The sequence below is a fragment of the Lepus europaeus genome, chromosome 4 (assembly GCF_033115175.1).
Source record: "Lepus europaeus isolate LE1 chromosome 4, mLepTim1.pri, whole genome shotgun sequence".
Classification (NCBI taxonomy): domain Eukaryota; kingdom Metazoa; phylum Chordata; class Mammalia; order Lagomorpha; family Leporidae; genus Lepus; species Lepus europaeus.
In genome coordinates this window covers 23,549,286-23,571,903 of record NC_084830.1, presented here as the reverse complement: position 1 = coordinate 23,571,903, position 22,618 = coordinate 23,549,286, and the positions used below count along the sequence as shown (strand labels likewise).

The 22,618-nt window shown below is 38.5% G+C and overlaps 1 protein-coding gene across 1 annotated transcript in view; it reads left to right on the top strand.

Annotated features, from left to right (window-relative positions):
* Positions 1-22,618, top strand: part of COLEC10 (collectin subfamily member 10) — a 39,066-nt gene that overhangs the window by 5,602 nt on the left and 10,846 nt on the right. Inside the window, exons 2-3 of the mRNA XM_062188072.1 lie at positions 13,071-13,142; positions 14,547-14,618. Coding sequence (XP_062044056.1) covers positions 13,071-13,142; positions 14,547-14,618 — 144 coding nt within the window. The remainder of the gene's footprint in view (positions 1-13,070; positions 13,143-14,546; positions 14,619-22,618) is intronic.

Genomic DNA, 22,618 nt, shown 5'->3' with positions numbered 1-22,618 from the left:
AAAGCCCTAGCTAGTGGTTCAAGGTCTGCTATCATTTCGTGACATCCCCTAGTTTCTACTAGTTGTATGTCAGTCTTCAAATACATAGTCCACAGGCCACTTTGTTAGAAAGGGCAATACTTGGGGCTGGCACTGTGGCTTAGCAGGTAAAGCAGCCTCCTGCAGTGCGAGCATCACATATGGGCCCTGGATAGAGTCCTGGCTTCTCCACTTCCAATCCAGCTCTCTACTATGGCCTGGGAAAGCAGTAAAAGATGGCCCAAGTCCTTGGGACCCTGCACCCTGGTGGCAGACCCAGAAGAAGCTCCTGGCTTCGGATCAGTACAGCTCTGGCCATTACGGCCAACTGGGGAGTGAACCCGCGGATGGAAGATCTCTCTCTCGCCCACGCTCTCCCCCTCTCTTTCCCTCTCTCTCCCTCTCTCTCTCTCTACCTCTCCTTTTTCTGTGTAACTCTGGCTTTAAAATAAATAAATAAATCTTTTTTTAAAAAATGGCAATACTTAAGCATGTAGAGTTCATATAAACTCATGGCATAGCTGAAGTGTGGTAAAAGTGATGACATCTCTCCTCCTTGATAGTGACTTTGCTAGGTCATTAGTTTGTTTGGAAGTTAGTGTTATTTTACCATACTGATTATTTTGGCTTGGTGAGGGCTCTTTTTTCTTTCTATGACTGGCTTCTCTGCACCTCTCCACCATCACTTCAAACTACTTTCCCTATTGTATTTTTCTCAATGCCCTCTACTCTTGTCTCTCATTCCTGACACAGGGTCTTAGTTCTTGGTCTCCCTCTGCCCATTCCATGCTTACCCCAAATCTTCCCAAGGATAGTGCCTTCTTCTCCTTGAGCTCTTAGTTCAAAAGACATTTTTGCAGCAGAACCTGCCTTCCTGCACCCACACTATCTGTCACAGCTCTCAAAACGTTTTATGAGTTTCACAGACTGACTACAACATGTAGATCTCTTGTGTATTCGTGTGTCTATGGTCAGTCCTAGGATGGAAACTTTGTGAAAGCAAGGGCTTTGTCCATCATTCTGAAGATGTTTTCCCACTGCTAGAAATGCTCCTGACACTTAGTGGATGCTCAATAACTATTTAACTTAATAAATGAACCAAAGTTTGCTACAAATGATGTTTAGCTTGTGGCCTTGACCTGTTAATGTAACTTCAAAAAATGTCCTTTAACTATGCCTTGCTATTCCTAAAAAAATGTTGCCCATGTTCGCCAAAACAGACTGCTCCTGGGAGTCGTTGTGTCACATCTCCAAAAAGGGAGCAGGGAAAAGTTCTCTCTCTCAGCTGGTGACAGTAATGATGGCCTCCATCAGGGAGCGGGGCAGTAATATTAACACACATTGAGTAGCTGCCTTCCAACACTCTACAACCACTTCTAAGTTTGGTCATCTTGGGCAGGTGTTTGCTGCAGCAGTTAAGACACCATTCGAGGGGCCAGAGTTGTGGCGCAGCAGGTTGAGCTGCTATCTGCAATGCCAGCATTTCATGGGCAGCTGTTCGAATCCCAGTTGGTCCGCTTCCAATCCAGCTCTCTGCTATGGCCTGGGAAAGCAGCAGAAGATGGCCCGACTACTTGGGCCCCTGCACCCAAGTGGAAGACCTGGATGAAGCTCCTGGATCCTAGCTTTGGCCTGGTGTAGCCCTAGTGTTTCTACCATTTGGGAAGTGAACCAGCTGATGTTCGTTCTCTCTCTCTCTCTCTCTCTCTCTCTCTCTCTTTCTCTCTCTCTCTCTCTCTCTCTCTCTTTCTCTTTGTGTGGGTATGTGTGTGTATATGCGTGTGTGTGTGTCTTTTCCTCTCTCTCTAACTCTGCCTTTCACATAAATAAATATTTTTAATAAAAAGCACTACTTGAGAAAACCACATCCTATATCAGAATGCTCAGATTTGAGTCCCTGCTTGGTCAATGATGCTGGTTTCCTGCTAATATGCACTCTAAGAGGCGGTGGGCTATGGCTCAAGCAGTTGGGGCCCTGCCACCCATGTGGGAGACCCAGCTGGATTTCCTGGCTCCTGACTTTGTCCTGACCCAGCCCCAGCTGTTGTGGGCATTTTGGAAGTGAACCAGGGTGGGAGATCTCCCTCTCTCTCTCTCTCTCTCTCTCCCTCTCTCTCTTCTCTCTTCTCTCTCTTTTTCTCTCTCTGTTAGATAGAACCATTTATTTTCCCTATATCTTTTTCTGTTTGGTTAGATGCCAAGAAAACATTTCAAGGTTAGGTCAAGAGGAAAAGAAAAAAAAAACAACTACAGTTAATAGACAAGACTAGAGGTACTGAATTATAATAATAAAAAATAATTTGTTTGCTAAATTCATTATAACAACACTGTATCCAGTACTCAGGCAATTTCTCTGCCCCCCTCCTACATTATAATTCAACTCTATATCAGTAACTAATCAGGACCCTGGTAATGGATACTTGCATGTTCTTAAAAATCATGGGCTTTGGATGCAGAGGTATGGGTAGGAATTGGAGCTCTGCTGCTCACCTAGCCATGTGACTGTAAACCTCAGTGTCTTTGTTTTTTACAAAGATTTACTTAATTATTTGAAAGGCAGACATACAGAGAGAAGAGGAGAGACAGGGAGAGAGATCTTCCATCTGCTGCTTCACTCCCCAAATGGCCACAATGGCTGGAGCTGGGCTGATCTGAAGCCAGGAACCAGGGGTTCTGCTGGGTCTCCCACATGGATGCAGGGGCCTAAGCTCTTGTACCATCTTCCTCTGCTTTCCCAGGTACACTAGAATGGGGGCTGGTTCAGAAGTGGTGCTTCCAGGAAACGAATCAGTGTCCATATGGGATGCTGGCATCACAGGCAGCAGCTTTACCTTCTAGGCCACAGCACCGGCCCCATTGTCTTTATTTTTGAAGTGGAGATACTGTTATTGCCCATCCCAAATGCTTATCTTGAAAATTAAAACATTTAGTATACTGTTTAGCGATCACTGCTTTCATTAGCTTCCATGTTCATTTCTTTCTTCAGCCAAATGATAGTTTAAGCCAGAAAAGCCAATGGAGGATATCTAGTAGAATGGCAGATTTGATTTTCAATAGATCCATCTCTTTGAAGATAGACTAATGAGTGTGAGATCTTGGTGGGACATAAATTAAAAATAAGAAATGGATTAGGGATGTTGGGATAGAAAAAAAGAGGGTACATTAGAGAAGCAATCAGAAGTAAAATTGATAGACCCTCATTGAGTTCTAAACTGTGGTGAGTTGCTTTGGGATACTAAGAAGATAAAGTCCATACGCAATTGGAAATAAGCATTTTTAGCCATAATTTCAAGAAAAGCTGATCACCTGACTTGTAGCCTTGACTCGGTTTTCATATTTTGTCTCATGTAGTGATGTCTTTCCCAAAGGACACTGCCATTTTTACAAATAGCTGAGGATCCCAAGGTATTATTCACATTTAGTAATGATGGTCTTCTCTTTTCTTTAAATTTGTTTCTTCCACATTTTGTACCAAAATAAATTTTAGATAGAATATTGTAAGTTACATCTAGAGTATTATAAACATGTTAATGCCCGAAGCAAAAAACATCTGGAAGAAAAACATGTCAGCCAGGATATTGCAAGTTTGATCCTAGAGCCCATACTTTTATCTGGCACATTGCTTTGCAGAAGCAGGCCACTTAATCCAGGATTGGTGGAATTGCTCTTTGGGTTTGTTTCTACTGACTCTGCTGAGAATACCTTTTAATAATTAATGATATGTACAGGCCAGAGAAAACCTGCCTACAAACCTTAATGTTGTATTTTTCATGAAATACAATGTAGATTTCTCTACTCCCTCCCCTCAGACATGCAGTGACTGTGAGACTTGCCATCTCCAAGGAGTAATTCTTTAAAACAAGAAACCTGTAAACAAAGGATGGATGCTCTGCAATTCAAGCATGAAGGGTTGTGGGATTGTTGAAATACTCCTCTTTTTTTGCTGGGATGGACAGGAACTAGCTCAAAGTGAAAAGAAGTTTAGGAATTCTTGGGATTGATGGGGTTGTTTTAAGTCATGGTAACTCACATCAGTCCTACTGAACTCCATGGTTATATTAGCTGTTATTATTGGCATGGATTTTATTATTATTAGATAAATTCATCACACTATATCACCTTATATATTGTATTTCCTTGCACTTGTTTTACATGTTAATATTGAAGAAATACTTTTCTGTTGTTTCCTTATATATATTTTATCATGTAATTTGAGAAGAGATTAATATAGATGAGTAAATGTCAAGTGCCCTCACTCCCATGTCATAGATGCTTTCCAAGGCTCACCTTGCTATAATGCACCAAAACACACTCCAGCTTCCGTTTAGCAAATTGCTCCTTGGAAAGCTTTCTCCCCCACCTCCCAAACTGTCAGACATAGATCAGGTCTTGTCCAAGGTAGTCCTGAACCCTTAGATCCCAAACAGAATTGATAGCTAGTAAACATGCAATACGTATTTTTGTTCAGAGTGAACAAGAAGCAAATTTTAAAGATTTGAATACCATTTCAGAATTAAAGTGTAGAATATCCATTCATATCAGAAGGAATTTACACTCTAAATCAGCAACATTAATACAAACAGTTTTAAGCTGCATTATTTAGAGGCCGGTGTTTTGATACTGTGGGGTAAGTCAACAATTGTGGTGCTAGCATCCCATATCAGAGTGGCTGTTTACATCCTGGCTAATCCACTTCCAATCCAACTTCCTACTAATGCATCTGGGAAGGCGTGGGAAGATGGCCCAAGTACTTGGATCCCTGCCATTCATATGAGAAACCAAGATGGAGCTCCTGACTCCTGGATTTTGCCTGAGACCTGACTGCTGTGGCCATTTGGAGAGTAATCAGCAGATGAAAGATCTCTCTGTCTCTCTCTCTTTCTCTGTTAATCTGCCTTTTAAATAAATAAATAAGTCTTTTTTAAAAAATGCACTGTTTAAGTAATCATCCAAAGCAGCAAATAGAAAGCAGTAACAAAGAACCAGATGGTGAATTACCAGGGAAATAATCTCATTAATAAATTCAAGAAAATTAGAATTCAAATCAAGACAAGGATCATGTGAAGAATTTATAAAGAGAAACGAGGGTCAAACTTCTTTTTGTACTGTTTGCAATATACTTTTCCAACTGAAAGAGTATTTCATGGTGGTTGTAACATGTAACATTTATAAATATCTACAAAATATAGATGTATAAAGGAAAAGATAACAATCTCTTCTTTGTTATCCTTCCCTTTTGGGCCTACTTCTCCTATGTAAATATCATTAATAGCTCATTATTAACAATTTTCTTTGCATTTATTCTATTTATTTACTTCTTTGTTTAAATGGTAACATATTGCTGTTCCAAGAGACAGTCTATACATAGTATAACATGGAGCTCACTCCATAAACACAGAACTTTCTTAAATTCGATATTTTTATTATCAGCATAATATTATATTTTAATACAACTTCAATAATTGTAATATAATTTTACTCATTGTATTTTTAATCAGTCCCATGATGATAAGATGAAAAATAATGGCAGTAGAAATCAGTAGAATAAAAAAAGGATGGATGTGAGAAAAAGTCAGAATCAAGGTGAGAATGGAGGCTGATTTAGGTATTGAGCCGGGAAATCAGCATATGGCATAAGATTGTGAGACACAGGACAATTAGAAGAATAGATGAAAATACGGGTGGAGATGATGGTTTATGTGTTTGCCTGGACTGTCTTACTAGGGAACAGTCCATGACTAGAGACCTCCCAGCAGACTGAAGTCAATTCATTAATCACCCATTATTGAGAATGACATTTCAATCAATTACAAATTCATCTGACTGCATTGTCATTAGGCTCACATTTATCCATCTTGTCTTTTGGGATGTTCCTTCTTTCATTTTGAAAATGATTTTGAGCAGAACCTACTACTTCTCAGTCTCTGTGTCCAGTGCTAGGAACACAAAGAAAGCAATCTATCATCCTTGACTGGTCTCATTATTTTATGATTCATTGTGGAGGATGCTAAGAGGTATGAGCAGAGTGCCCTTCAGGAAAGAAAATTAACCCTGACTATGAAAGAGGGGCATGAAGCAGGAGAAATTGCACTGAGAAGACTCCCTGGTAGAGGAGGTAGCACATGAGCTGGACTACCATGGTGTGAGTAGTGCAACAGATGATAAAAACCCACAGGAACTTTTAGGGTGAGGAAATTTTAGCATTGGCTGGGCCTAATATAATGAAAAATTTGACTTTTAGCTTATTGTTTGCACATGCCTTGAGATGCAAGTGTATTCTTGAGGAGTTCAATTCAAGGGATCTGATTCAATTACTCCTTCCTAGGAAACACTGGGGGAGAGTTTTAGATGTGAGCAGGTGGAGTTAGGTGTTTACTCCTTTGTGCTTTCATGACAGCAACTTAGCATTCATCACAGTAATTACCTGCCTTCATGCCCATCTTCTTCTGAGCCTTTAACTTCCTCATGGAAAGCAACTATTCTTCCGACAATTGTCTAGTCTTTGGGGGGGGGGTAGGAGACTTGTGTTTGCAAATGAAAAACAAAAACAACACCAACCAAAGAAGCCAATCAAATCAACACACAAAAGAGAAGAGCGGAACTTACAAGTTCATGTAACATGAAGGGATTCAAGTTGGCTAGACCCAGACGCTTGAGTTGTGTGTTTCAGACAGTCTTCACACCTGGATCTGTTTTCCTCTATAATGACATATCATAAAGCAGGTTCTGTCCTTATGAGATCAAGACAAATTCAGGTACTTTACTCACTTTCCCATCCTGTCTGCAGCCCCTGCAGATGAACAAGTCACCATTTTTTGAAAGTACAACTAAAATACCTAAGTTGAGACTTACTGGCTCTTAATAGGTCACATGTCAACCAATCACAGTGAATCAAATGGATTGAGAGAGAGGGAATGTGGTTTCCTGCAGAATATTTCAGAGTGAGCACATGGAGTGGATGTGATGAGAATGACAATAATAGATGCTGGTTCTGCACACAATAGTAATGCATCGATGAGAGTACACTGACTGCAGGGACTCCTTTTTGGATTTTATCATCCAAAAATCTCATTTGATCCTCAAGTAATCCTGTAAGAAAATAGTCATTATCCCCATTTTCCAGGGTAGGACACTGATTATTTAGTATAAGAATTAATCTAAATTTCAATAATTTATATGGACAATTTATTTAATAAAATTATTAAAATTCAATTTTAATAAATGTAAGTTATTTAATATAAGCTCGAAGAGCTACTATGTGGTCAAATCATGATTTGAGCCTAATTGAGCCATGTGATTATAAAACTCCTCTCTGTTCATGGCAAACTTTTCAAATTGGACTTGAATAAGCATTCCAGCTGCAGATATGTGATTCCTGAAGGTAGAAACCCTTGTCACAGTGCATTGTTGTAAAGAGTTGCTCTCTTCCTTGTGCGATTATTCTGGGAATAGCTTTCCTATTTAAAGTCTGTCATTTCATTGGGACTGATTTGTAACTGATACTTTTATATCCCTAACCCTTCCATAGGCACAGAATAAGCAACTTTTTTGTATGTTTTTAATGTGTTAGGAAAAGAGTTCACTGTTTTATATGAATCTTATTTCATGCATATTTGTCATAACTGCATAAGGCAATGTTCATGGACAATCCCAGGAAAATCTCCTAGAGGACTCCAAGCCACTGTAGTGGAAAGATTGATTTCTATTCCTGGAAAGAATATTTTTGTTTATTGTTCTTAAGCATGATTGGCCAAAGTTTGGGTCTCTTCCACTGATAAGCTACCTTACTGCAATGGAGATAGTAAACCTACAGCATCTAAAATCATTCTTTGTTTAGAAATCATGCTGTTTTCATTTTATGCTTTTATTAAAAGCAATAAGAAAACTTCCCTTCAGAGTCTCAAATGAGGAAAGAGAGTTGTGAGGAAATGTCACCATGAGTCCATAATCACTCCACAGAAGGTGCCCACTGCTACCCCTGGGGGTCAGCAGACATGCTAGCAGAGGTTTCATTTAAAATTACATGTTACCCTCTCCTGTTGGCTTCCATTAACTGAGTGATGGCTTCCAGTTCTAGGGTTCAAACCATTTAGACAGTTGAAGAATCTCACATTCAGGCAATCAACATTAGCAGGAGTGGTACAGGTTATAGTGGACACTGCTCCAACCCACATCTGACAGGGAACAAGGAGAAACATTTGATCAATTTCTTCCTCTATCTGCAGTTTCCATCACAAAACTCTCAGATTGATTTGTAATCATAATAGCATGTATCTCACAGAGAGGAAACAATCCCCAATGGGGGAGATTAAATCAAGTAGATAGTCTGGCTTTTCCTGATGATAGATAAGAAAACAGAGATTTTGAAAGGTTAAATATCATGCCTGATTTTCACAAATCAGGTAAGCAACACATGAGGACTTGAGCTCAGGATATGTAAGATTGGTGTCCATAGTGTTTGTCAGTCTTTCATCTTTCCTTTCCAGGGATGACCTGGAATGGCCTGTAGGGAATGACCAAAGTCTTCTTCCAAATGCCCATGGTGTTTCTTGACCTATCTGTAGTTCTTTCAGAAGAGAAAGTTGAATTATGCTTCATGGATTGTTTTCAAAAGACCTAGGCTTATTCTTTGGAATTTCTACTTCTCTTCCTGAGTGCTCACTTTTTTTCTTATTACAAGTAGCACAGTAGTATAGGCTCAAGATAAATGAGATCACAGAACTCTATCGCAAGGATGTTAGCCAATATGAGGACTCTTTCTGGAAAATGCATGCTATGAAAAAAGTAAGCATGGATTTCAAAAATTTCTTGTTCACAAAAAAGCTTATCTTTTCACTCCATTTTCCACCAACTTTTTGAAATAAAGCCCATTAAAAAGTAAGGTTGGTATTATGTTTTTATAGGTGAGCATTCTCACCTGTTGAGCTCAGTTGTTGAGACACTTGTTGAAGTATTTCAGGGACATATGTCATGTCTACAATCTTCATTTTTTGAAAAAAAAATCAGCACAAATAAGTAGATGAAGCACTGACAACATGCAAATTGTTAACTCACAGTAATGGGTGTATACCTCTATCTTTAACTACATGAACATGTTGATAATATAGGAATAAAAAGATACATAGTTGAACAAAAAAGTAATGATTATAGATGGGACTGAGGTCTGGAACACAAAGGAATAACCCCTTTTATACTTCTTTTCTGCTCTCAATAAAGCAGACAACAGATGAGTTTACTGAATAGAGTAGGAATTGCATTGAACTCTGTTCATTTATTGTCGCCTGTAATTCCCAAACATCCTGTGAGGTAGGGATTATTTTTTTCATATATGTATGAGGGAATTAAGAGTCAGAGAAATGAAATGTCTTGCTCCAGACCATTTTTAACACTGCAATGCCACCACCTTTGCCCTAGGAAGAGGAATAAGGAAGCAATGGAGTTGAACAATTCAGGATAAGGAGGAAGGGAAGGGAAGGCAGCAGGGGACTGGTAAATTTGGTGAATTGCTAATTTACTACTAAATAACTACCCTTAAGTACAGGGTACTAATCCAGGTTTGACTATTCAGTTTCAAAGTATAATTCAATTTTTAAAAGGTGTTTTGCTTGTGAAGAATATCAGCCTAAGAAAACTTGGTCTATTCAATGCCCTGTTGGAACTCTGCTGGAGGGACCAAACAGATCATTTTTGTAAAACTGGAATTAGTTTATTTCAGTTTATAGCTTTTCATTTAATTTTCAAATGTAAGTAGCTCTTCAGTAATGAAGGACAGGATGTCTAAATTGCCCTGCTATTCCAGTGAATTATGGCCAGGAGGATAGAAGCTGACAGTCCTTTCCAAAACTGCTTTTGTGTCTCCCTTCTGTTCTCATTAAAGCAAGTCCCGAAGATCAAATGAACCCAGAACCCAAGCTGAAGGCAAGTTGTTTACTTCACTTCTGCCAGCAACTAGCTCACCATCAGGCTCCCATGCAGCCATACAGGTCATAAGAATAACAATCCTGCATTCACCCTCCCAGATTCTCCATCAGGAGCCACCAGGGAGCAGCAGATGACTAAGTCCCTTACCTGGCTGCCTCCGTTTAAGACTTGGGCTTGAAAAAGAATGGGAAAGGGAAAGCGGAAGAAGAGAGCAAATAAAAATGATATCTGTAACTCACATACATGTGGCTTTTTACTGGGCAGGATATGCCTTGTTAGTTACATTGCACGGAAAAGTCACCCAAGACTCTGAAATTACAGCACAGAAATGTGTTCCAAATAATATAGCTTGTTCAGAGCCTGGATTCTCAAAACAAATGCTCTGGTTTGAATGCTGTCTTTACCACTTATGACCTATGTAACTATTGGTGAATTACTTAGCTTCTCTTTAACCCCATTTTCTCTCTTGTAAAATGAAGCCAAGAATAGTAATGAACTCAAAGGTTGCTATGGGGATCAAGTGATGGAATACATGTCATGTAGTGAGAATACTTTTGGCACATAATACTCAATAAACACTATGATCACATTTGTAAATGTTTTATGTTCACACAAAGTATATTTAATTGTATTATATGTATCAAACACTACAGCCAAGTGCTGCACCAAATTATAGAGATGCTAGAATGAATCCCTTATGAACCCAGTCATATCTCAGGTCAAAAGGGACAAAAAGGATAGCAGAGAGAAAGTGAAACATTCAGAATAAAGTGGTATTTCTGACAACAAAGGTAATTAGAGGAGAATGTAGCTCAGCCTAAGACTGTTAGACAGGGCTTCTTGTAGGAAATACCTTTCTAACTTTATCTTTGTTAAAAATTCTCTGAAGAAAGGTGTTATTTTGTCCTTTCTACAAATGAATGAAAATTTAAAGGACTCGCCAAGGTTCCTTAGCTGAGGGAGTAGCAAAGCCAGATCTCAATTATACTGACCCACCTCAAGGGTACATTTCCATTAAATTAAGTCCTTGAGATAATAAACTTTTTTTTCTCTCCCACTATCTTTCTTATTTAAAAGGGAATAAAAACTGTCATTCTTTCTACATTTCCTCTTTTTGCCCTGAAAATTTGGTAAAGGGCCAGATTCTCTAAAATCCACCATCTGCTAAGAGTCATAGAACCTGAGGATGAAAGAGACTGTATCCTGTTAGGAGTCTACTGGGGTGCAAACATGTGCTGGATCCTTGTTCAGCTCCAACAAGCTCTATAACAATAGGCAAGCAACCTAACTACATAGAGTCTGCTTTTTCTCCCATTTATAAAATGTAGCATAGTTTCCACTTCTGGAATTGCTGTGATGGTTAAATGTCAAGTCCTTAGCACAGTGCTTGGCACACTGTATAATTACTAGAAAAATGCTGCCTAATCCCCCACTGCACCCCTCTGTTCTGACTGCCAAAGCCATCTGTTCTTTTCTGAAAGCCTTCCCCAGAAGGAGTTTCTAGCTTCCCTCATAAAGCATTCCAATGCTTAGCCCATCTCACAACCTGGACATGACTATCTCATCTATTGCTCAGGCTTTCATTTAAAGCTTTAACATTCTGCTCTCAAAAAAAAAAAAAATCATCACTGATCATATTTTTTTTTCTGGATAAATCAATGGACATCTCAACATTCTCTCTCCCGAACTCTGACCACAGGAAATTCATTTTTGTCTTTGGAAGTCTTTGTTTCTCCTCCTTTCCTCTTGGTGATGGGCAGGATTCCTTCACGTCCTCAGATTGCTGATAATGGAGGTATTGGCTCATAATATTATGGGTGCTGTGCTCTTTATTTTCAAAGCACATTCAAATGCTTCTGTGTTGATACTAAAACAACTGAGCCAGTTATGGGGGGCAGATATTAGGGATGAGGAAACTGAAACTTAGAGGAGGAATTGAGCAGCCCTCCTATGGCTAAATACTGAGCGTGCCCTGGGTCTTCTGTGTATAGCTTCTTAGAATTTCTTAGGAACCCCCTTTAGAAGGTATTACTAACTCCATCTGCAGGAGAGGAAAGTGAAACTCAGGGGCAGAGGTTGTGTATTCAATTTTCTCCAAGTCTCAGCTTGTCTTAATCCAAAGCCAATTGACTCAGCCCATCAGTTACTAACATGATATTAAAAGCAGACTCCATATTCAAAGACCAGAGTAGCTTTCTCTAAACCATCACTCAGTCTCTCTTGAATGTTCAGGAGGTTGGAGCTGTACACACCTGTGACTAAGCGGTTGCTACTTGAACAAGACTGCTTTACAGCTGTTTGCCATTCCTTGTCTCCTGAGCTCAGCTTCCTGTTACAATTTGGGATTCCCAACACTGTAGTCAGAGATAATAAATTTATGTACATACTACACATATGTGTGCAATTCATGTAATACAATGTACATATGTAACACAAAATATACCATATATGTATATTTATTATGTATTTGAGTATATTGTGTACTGTATGAATATTGATATTTATATAAGCATATTATATTTGTGTGTATATATGTGACATATGTCTATATTATGATATTTGTACATATTATATTCTTTGTATGTAATATACACATATTGATATGCATATATTATGATTATGTGTAAATAATACTATGTATGATAAGTATGCAAAATGTGTAGATTATGTATATGTATATATACAATAAGTATGTATATGTATGTAATGTTAATACACATGTATAAATGTATAGATATATGCATACATATAGATTACATGTTTATAATGTAACATTTGGGTATATATTTATATGTACATAACATATGTACTTAGAGTATGTATATTGGTGTATAGTATGCTTCTAGAATTTTACAGCAATTATAAAGTTTTGTCAGAACAAACAAACTTTTCAGAGATTTAACAACAGACTATTTTTCAAACATAGAGATGGGTGCTGGTGAAAGGGAAAGAGAAAATATATAGGAAGTGTCTTTTTTTTAACCTGAGTGTTCAGCCCTTGTGAGCCTATATTCAGATTCACATATGAGTTAGATAGAAGCACTGACTTGAGGGATGGTGTCTAACCATGTTCACCTTACCATGGTGGAGAATGTATGTATGCTACACTCTCTTGTTTTTTGTCTTTAAAGGAGATGATGGTGAAAAAGGAGATCCTGGAGAAGAGGGAAAGTATGGCAAAATGGGGCGCAGGGGGCCCAAAGGTAGGTAAACTGATAAAGTTGCCCCATAATGTTAGAGTTGTCCTTTTCTCTCTCTCCAAGTCCTTTCCCAGAAAATTAGCAGCTATCCTAATGCCTTCAGCTCCCAACATGCATGAAAAGTGTTTCAGACATGAATTAATTCACCACATGGACCCACATCTCAAGAGGAATCCTCAAGGCTGGTTGGAGAGGGACACTCTGAGGATCCCCAAGGAGTTGTAGTCTCTGGGAATATCCAAGTTTATTTTTAAAGTTTTTAAAATGTTATTTCTTAGAATTTATTGTGACCATTATTTTTTGGTTGACAAATTCTAAAGAAACTCTGGGTTTCAGAAACATAGCCGTGCTCATAACTGGATCTCCTCTCAGTAGCCCCCACTCAACAACTTTGCTTGGCTGTCTAGAGTCAAAGAAGGAGATGGAAAGGAACAGGAAGAACTGCCCTGCCCACTGATATATTTACCATTCCCTAAGATCTCTTGATCTTCTAACTCTCCTTTCCTTGTATAAAAGAACAACACAGTGGGACAAATGGTAGAATGTGCAGTAGGAGCAAAGGGGATGGGAAGAGCACCAAGGCTATTAGGCAATGATTCCACTCACAAGACTCTAAAACATAGCTGCTGGCTGGATTGGGATGGATAGACATGTATCTTCCGAGGAGTTGAATTATTACCCCCAGCTGCACAAGATGGGGTTGCCCTAGATCACTATTTTTAAATGTTGAATAATTTAAAAGAAAGAAAGCACTCACACACCCTCAATTTAAGAAATGCTGATTTAAACTAACTTCATAAATATGTATACCAACTGCAAAATCATTCTCAAAAAATAAAGCTTATAACTAGTAAGTATTTTGTAGTTCATCATAAAAAAGATAAATAACAATGTTGGAAGAACTCAGTGATCCTTCATCATAGGTTTTTGGATTAAAAACTCAGTAGGATAATCCACTACCTCTTTGATCACAACACTTTATGATTACACATTCCTTTCTCTATTTTAAATTGGCTAATGTTGTCAAGACTTGTTTTAAGAACAAGAAAATAGAATTTCAAAGTGAAGCCAAAATGGTTCTAAAGAACAGATCCAAAATAAAGTTCAGGGCTGCTTCCACTCACCCTAATCTAACCTTTAGACATCACTGCTATAGCCATTCTAGAATACTGCATCAGTAAGTAATTTAATATCATCATGTCCAACAGCATTATACACATGTACATTTTCATTTTAATACAATCATCATATCTGTTAAAGTAGATAATATAGCACAGGATATATGTTAGATATCACAGGTACATAAATACACTTTTTGATGTTTCCTCCAGGTGAATATCATATAGGCACATCTTTAAGGGGCAGATAAAACCTTATGACATAAAGATGATATGCTTTTCTTCTCAGGAATTAAAGGTGAACTGGGTGATATAGGAGCCCAGGGTAATATCGGCAAGACTGGGCCGATTGGCAAGAAGGGTAAGCTGCATTTAACTCTTCTCTCACAGTTATTTAAAGCAAATTGAACATACCATTATGATACTTTAAATGTTTCACATCATAAAAATGGTTCCCTTTCTTTGTTTTAAAATATGAGTTACCTCTGTCTTCATTGCTTGGATCTTTCTTCCATACATAAGGTACATGTCTTACAGCCCACACCACAAAAAAGCCTTGAGCAAAGTTAAACAAGATTTCAGGAACAAAATCAAGCAAAGAGAGCAATATAATCTTTATATGAATCCCTCCTGAGGTCTACTCATTGAATACTAATTTTTGATACAATCAAAATTATATCATGGTTATTCATAAAACACACAATATGCAACAGAGAGTGTAATTTTCTTAATTTGAGTAAAGAAACTAATGATACTGCACCTGTAATAATTTAATAAGATAGGAACTTGGAGCATATATATGTGTACCTATTGATTTTTAGTCAACTCCTGATCTGGTATATAATTACAACCTAACTATTATAAAATAGAGCTACTGCTCTTTTTATTGTCTAAGCACTCTCTATCCTCTTCTCTTAAAGCCTGAAAATGGTAGCAAATTCTAAGTACTTCTCATATCTAGTAATTCATACAGGCATTGTTCTACTTGGCTTATATCAGACACATTTTATTGCAAATGACACATAGACTACAGAAGAAGGACTTTCTAAAAAATAATGATAATACTAAATCTCATGACTATTATTAGAAACATGGCAGAGTAAAGAAAGATTGATATGATGAGGCATTAGTGTAAAGAATACTAACAGTTTGTGAAATGGAGAAGGTATTTGAAGGAGGTACAGGAGATACAGGTGCAAAGGTACAGATTTAGAGAATTCCAGTGCCATGGGTAATATAATATCTACAGCCTTGATGTAACCTCCATATTTTCATAAATACTTAAATAGCTACATAATTAAACACTTGCCTCCTTGGGGACCATTGGTAGGATCCTGCAGGTAGGTCAATAGATTAGAATCTGAGCTGACTTCGTGGCCTCTCTCCTCTCTTCTTGTGGTTTAGTGCACTCTTTCTACTCAGTCCTTTCCAGTCACTACTTTGAGGAATCTCCTTCAACCTGCCTTTGAAGGCAGAGATAGAAAGTAGTGCCACTGAAAATAAGTTGATATGGTTAATTTTTCATCTGTTGGTTTTCATTGCTTAACACCTGTGATGGGAATCCCCACTGCTGGGGAAAAGCTATGTGTGCTCTTCGTAGTTCACAAATCTTGCTGCAGTGTGTGTCTCTGGATGGTTTGAACATGAAGCAAATGGAGCCTTGGCTTCAGAGCCCCTCATTTGTTTCAGTTCCTACACAATCTTTTAGAAAAGACTTAACTGTGCGTACATAGGGCATTATGTTTTGGTAAAATTAGTAAAGTAAGCCATTTTAACATCAACTGGTCAAAATAGTGCCCCTCAACATATGAAAAAAAGTTATTGCCCCTCTTCAGCAAGAACTTTTAGACATATTTTCTTAGTTGCCTGTGCTCACTTGTGAGATGGTGATAGTCATCCATGACTATATATCTGCTTATGTGTTAAAGATACTTGTATTTCAGTTTTTTCACTCCCCCAATAACTGAGTTTTGCATACATTATTTTCTATTATCCCATTGAGAAAGTATAGGGTAAAATTTCTTCTTCCTCTCCTATTTGCCATCCCCCCCCATCATATTGCTTGTATTGGGTGCTTTTGGAGTAGAGCAAGTATTTTGGGAGCTAGCTAAGAGGAACTTGAGTGAAGAAAACATTTAGTTTGGACTTAATAAGATCTATTTATGTAGTTTGAAGTTACTTCCATGTACAGTTAAGTTATTGCTAACAATTCCAATGTAGGAATAGCTTCCAAGAATACTCTGACCACTTACTGTGCAGATCTATCAAAATCATGATGCACAAATGCTGGGCCAGAGACTGAATCATGGAATGAATGTGTCCCAGACTATCCAGCACAAGAAATATGTGGGTTGTGGAAAAGAAACAATGTTTGGGAATGGGCATTTCATCTAGTGGGTTAAAAATCAGCATTAAGTATCAGATAACTCCAAAGGGAAAAAAAGGTTTAAAAAAAAAAAGACTTGATTAGGTACTGCAAAGAAGATATTCAAATAACAAATAAATTATTATGCAAATTTGGCTAAACCATGATAACGTTGCACTCCCCTACATAGCCAAAATCAAAATGACTGATAATAACTGGCACTGACAATGATGTAAGACAACAAGGTCTTTTCTATAATGCCTCACAGTGCAATGAAGATATATACACTATTCTATGTGCAACAAAATGAAGGAATATCCTAGACATAGTAATTGGCAAAAGAAACTATGCACAACAGACAAACAAAAATACCTCTACATCCCAAGCAATTGCATTTATAGAATTTCAACAACATGGAAAGATTACTACCTGGAAAATTCACATAAAAATGTATAATGTGGTTATAAATCAGGGTGGAGACCTTTAGAGAGGAAACTGCAATGACAGGAGGAGCACAGCGGGGGCTTCCTGAGAGCTTAGTCTTGTTGGTCATTCTACAGGTATTTCACTCTGGGAAAAGCCATGAAGCCACACCCTTATGTTACTACACTTTTCTTTGTGTCCTGCTTCAATAAATTAAGTTTAATAAAATACTTTGTTGTTTACCAAGCTAAATGAAAGACTGCCACCCGACTTTATTATCCCTCTATCCTTTCTTAAAAAATATTGTAAATCAGTGGCTAATTAAAGAAGCAAATAATGCAACCAAATATATACAGCTAACAATTACCCCCCAAAAATGAATTATGGGCACAACTCATTCATTAGCTAAAATGTTATTTTTAATGATTTGTTAATGTATCATTTGTCTGCTTTTAAAATTTAATGACTTATTTTTAAGGTCATATGATAAAGATTCAGTTTTACAAGTCCTTGTCCATTTGCAATGTTGTATCATTTTTTTTTTCTTTTAAAAAAAGATTTTTTGAAAAGCAGAGAGAGAGAGAAAGAGAGAGAGAGATCTTCCATGCACTGGTTTACTCCCTAAATAGCTACAGTGGCTGGAACTGGGCAAGGCCGAAGCCAGGAGCCCAGAATACCAACCAGTTTTCCCAGGTGGGTGAACCCAAGTACTTGGTCCTTCCACTAGTGTTTTCCCAGGTGCATGGGCAGGGAGCCAGATGGGAAACAGAGCAGCTGCAACTTCAACTGGTCCTATTGAAATCAGAGAAGACCCCCTAAAATTTACACTGAAATGTGGCCCCTTAAAGTTCCCTAGAAATGCTATCTGGGGTGCCACATGTGCTACCGGAATTTGGGGTGCCTTACGATTTCACCACGGGCTGATTACTAAATCCCCAATATTAATAAGCCCAAGAGGGTTCTTGCCTAATATTTAGAGAAGAATTCTAAACACTGGCACAGATAAACGAGGCAGCATGGTAAGTTTTAAGCTTTTATTTAGTGAGAAAGATGCATAGGAGAGTGAGAGCTTTATTTAAGAGAGAGAGGTAAATAGGGGTTCATACCAAACACCAGGAACCAGCCACGTGGATGAGCATCTAGGACAGGAAGCCTAGAGCACATGGTCCGAAGGCCATGCACCTTGGAGGTGCGGGGCTACAGCAAGCCCCTTCCTAGCAAGAGGCCAGGTAAAAAGAGCAGGGGCCGGGCACACTGTGCCCCAGGCTTTTAACCCACTTCCAAAGGGGAGTGGTTAATTAACCTGATTGGCTGGTGGGCACCCAGGTGTGGCCAGGTAGGGGAATGAGGCCACACAAGGGCATGGCGAAGGCATCAGGTAGGGGCATGAGGTCACACAGGGGCGTGGCAAAGGCGTGGTCTTCCAGTTCACAAATCTGATCAATTTTAACCTGTATGCCTGCCTACTTCACTATGATATGAGATTCCAGCAAGCAGAAGCTTAGCCCCCCTGTACCAAAATGTAGTCCCCTGTATGATTTCTCTTAGATAGGGCCCTGGAAATTATGTAGGTTTCAGATAATATGCACCACAAATCTTCCCTTGGTGCTATCAATTTCATTTAACCACTGGTTAAAGGAATGGAAAGGTATAGTCAGAAAGTAAAATGCTGGACCTTAATATTTATGAGATGCATCCATGTTAAACAAGGTTAAAATCCCACACACTATCCTGGAGATATCAGAAGTGGAGTTGGAGTCTGGCCATTTCCTCAATTGATTACTTCGATTTTACATTGAGTTATTGCAGGCATTATACTTCCCTAGACAAGTTGCATTCTTAAAAATTATTTATTTATTTTTTAAAGACAGAAAACAGAGAGAGACAAAGACAGAGTGAGTGGTCATACCTGGTAGTTCACTCTCCAAAATCCTACAGGAACTCAATCCAAGTCTCCTAAGTGGGCATCAAAGACCCACTGCCTGCTGCCTACCAGAGTGTATATTAGCAATTCTAGGACTCAAACCAAGACTCTTTGATAGGGATATTGGACATACCAAATGGCATTTCAACTGTTATATCAAACGTCCACCCCAATTAAGTTTAGATGAGTCTCCAACTGCAAGAGTCAGAGTTAGCATTCTTGAGCCAAATTTTAATATTTTCATAGAATAAGACTAAGTAACTTGAGAAAGTGATAGAAGACAAAAACAAGGAAGAGTCAAGAATTTTTAGTATGACTGAGCCTCAAAATGAATAAACCTCCAAAAATTTTGAAAAGCTATCAGTCTGGAAATAACAGAATTAACACAAGCTTTTCTTCAGGCCAATTCCTCCTATAAAGCTCAAGCACATCGATCCTGTTGCACACCTTTATCACTCTATTCATTGTAATGGCTTGTCGGTTTACCCTGTATACTGTGGACGCTTTGTGGGAACAAAACAATGGATGATAAATGTTTGGGGAGACAGATATGTTCTCCCTGATTGGACATTACACAATGTATGCATATATCAGAACACCATCTTATAAAGCTATTCAAGAAATAGGGACCTGTGTTATTGCTCAGTGGGTGGCATCACTGCTTGCAATGCTGGTAACCCATGTTTGAGTGGCAGCTCAAGGCTCAGATGCTCCACTTCCAGCTTCCTGATGATGCACCTGGAAAGGCATGGAGGATGGCCCATGTACTTGCCACTGATGTGGGAGACTTGGCTTCATCCTGACACAGCCCTGGCTGTTGCAGCCAACACTTCTCTACTTCTCCTGCTCTCTGTCACTCTCAAAAATACATATTTAAAATATATGAAAATAAATAAATAAATAAAACAAAATAAGAAATATTAACTTTGTCTATTTGTTTAAATAAATATAAGCTCCATGGTGACCATACTGCTTAATGTGTTTCCTTCTATCTATTATAGAGTAGAAACTATCTAAATGTTTGTTACATTAAGAATGAAAGATGAACGATAAAGCATATTATTTCCACAATGTGGTCTTCTTTTCTACTCCTTATTCCTATAGGTACCACTTTCCCTACCATCAATTTCCACTATTGGCTACTAAGATTTCATCTTCAGAGATATGCCATCAAAATTTATGAGCATGTCTTGCAATTTTAAAAAATGGAGAAGCAATGTTCTGACTCACCTGGATTGATTTTATTTTTAATCTTTACTTTGAAATTTATTGTCCTCATTTTGATGATGGCCCTTCTAAACTTTTCTCTGGCTCAGATCAATCTCAGCTTTCCAGGCTGACCTTAATGCTGTCATTTGTGTGGATAAGGTAGCTTTCTGGATGTCAATATTTCATTTTAGGAATAAGAAGTAAGAATGATTTAGTATAGGTAAATTCAATCTCATAGCAAAATAAATATTTTTACTTAAGGTCAATAATCCTTTTACACTGAAAGCATTATGATTTTTGTTTGTTTGAATCCAATCTCTAATTCTTCAAGCTTAAGACAGTTATTACAGACATGTTCCCACTCATGGGCCAAAATAAGTTTTTGTGGATGGCTTTAAACCATAATTAGTTTTGGGGAAATAGATACTTTAAATCCAGATTCTCTGTGAGCTGGCTAAGTACTTGGCATAAACGCCTTAACCATAACTCAGACTAGGAGACCAGAAGAAAAGATTTTTTAGAAATGATTTATTTATTTACTTGAAATACAGAGTAAAAGAGAGAGGGAGAGAGAGATTGAGAAAGAGAGAATTTTTTCATCCGTTGGATCACTCTCCAAATGCCTGTGATAGTCAGGGCTATACTAGGCCAAAGCCAGGGGTCAGAAACTCCTTCTGAGTCTTCTGTGTGGCTGTCAAGAATCTAAGAACTAGGACCATCATTTTCTGCTTCCCAGGTGCATTGGCAAGAAGCTGAATCAGAAGTGAGGCAGCTGGGACTCAAACAAGGCACTCTGATAAGGGAATCTGGCATCTGGCAGCTGAACCTACTGTGCCGTAACATCTATCCCAGAAGTGAAGACTGAGTATTCTCTACAAGTCAAGTCTTATAGTAATCTCCTATTTGTATAGCAGTATCTTATAATTAAGGTAGTGCTACTTGGTTTATTCACCTTAATGGTCTAATGATTTCAGATACTATTATTTCTACAAAGGGATGATTCCCATGCAGGAAGACACTGTAAAACGGGAAGGTAGGAGATTTCATCATGCTACTCAGAATGAATTGCAACTTAAAACTTAACAAATGTTGGGGTAGGCGTGTGGAGCAGTGTAGTTAACTCACCACTTGGGATGTCCAGAGTATACTGGAGGACCCCAGGACTTGAATCAGAGGGCCTGGTTCAAGTACCGGGCTCCTCCAATTCTGGCCCAGCTTTCTGGTAATATACATCCAGAAGCAGCAGGTAATGACTCAAATACTTGGGTCTCTGTCACACACATGGAGATCATGATTGAGTTCTGGGCTCCCGGTTTTGGCCTTGCCCAGTCCTGCTGTTGCAGGCATTTGGAAAGTGAATCAGTAGATGGAAGATCTCTGTTTCTTTCACTCTCTTTCCATTCCTCAAATAAAATGAAAAGAAATGAATAAAAATTTAAATAAATAAAACATGAATTATTTATTTATGGAAAATTCTGTTTAATAGTTTTGGACATTTAAGTGCAGGTAACTCAAACTGTAAAAAGGTAAACTTCAGATAGGCAAACTACTGTATTCTGTTTATAGGGACTTAGCCTAAAATGAATAAATGCCCAACCCATGTTGAATTGAAGGGACTCATATGCAGAGGACACACTACATTTTTAAAAAATAAAATGTCAAACCATATTCACAAATTCTTTCAAATTTATATTGTTTTGGGTGGTGATAAATACAGCTACCATTCAAATATTTTTTGATAGACATGGGAGGGGGAAAAGGGACAGAGAGAGAGACAGACAGAAAGAGAACACTCCCATCTGTTAGTTCACTCCCCAAATTCCCACAATGGTGAAGGCTGGACCAGGGCCAGGACCATATGCCAGAAAGGGTAACTCAGACCAGGTCTCCGATATGGACAGCATGAATTTAATTACTTGAGCCATCAGTGCTGCATACGAGGGTCAGCATTGTTGAGAAGCTGGAGTCAGGAGCTAGAGCCAAGTATGGATCCTGCCATTCCTATAAGGGACCTGGATGTCTTAACTGACGTCTTAACCACTTAACACTTGCCCATCCTTTCAACCTTGTTTTAAGTATTTATGTATTTAGTTAGTTGAAAGGCAGAGCAACACAGAGAGAGGAAGAGACAGAGAAAGAGAAAGAGATTTTCCATCCACTAATTACTCCCCAAATACCCCCAATAGCCATGTTTCATTCAGGCCATAGCCAGGAATCAGGAATTCCATCCAGATCTCTCACATGAGAGGCAGGCACCCAAGTATTTGGGCCACGTTCCACTGCTCTCCCAGGCTCATTAGCAGGCAGCTGGATCAGAAGCAGAAAAGGCAGGACTTGGATCAGCACTGTGAAATGGGATGCTGGTTCTTTCAACTTGTTATGACATTTTAAAAACACTTTAGTTTCCTTTATTAAATCATTAGCTAACTCATTTGGGAAA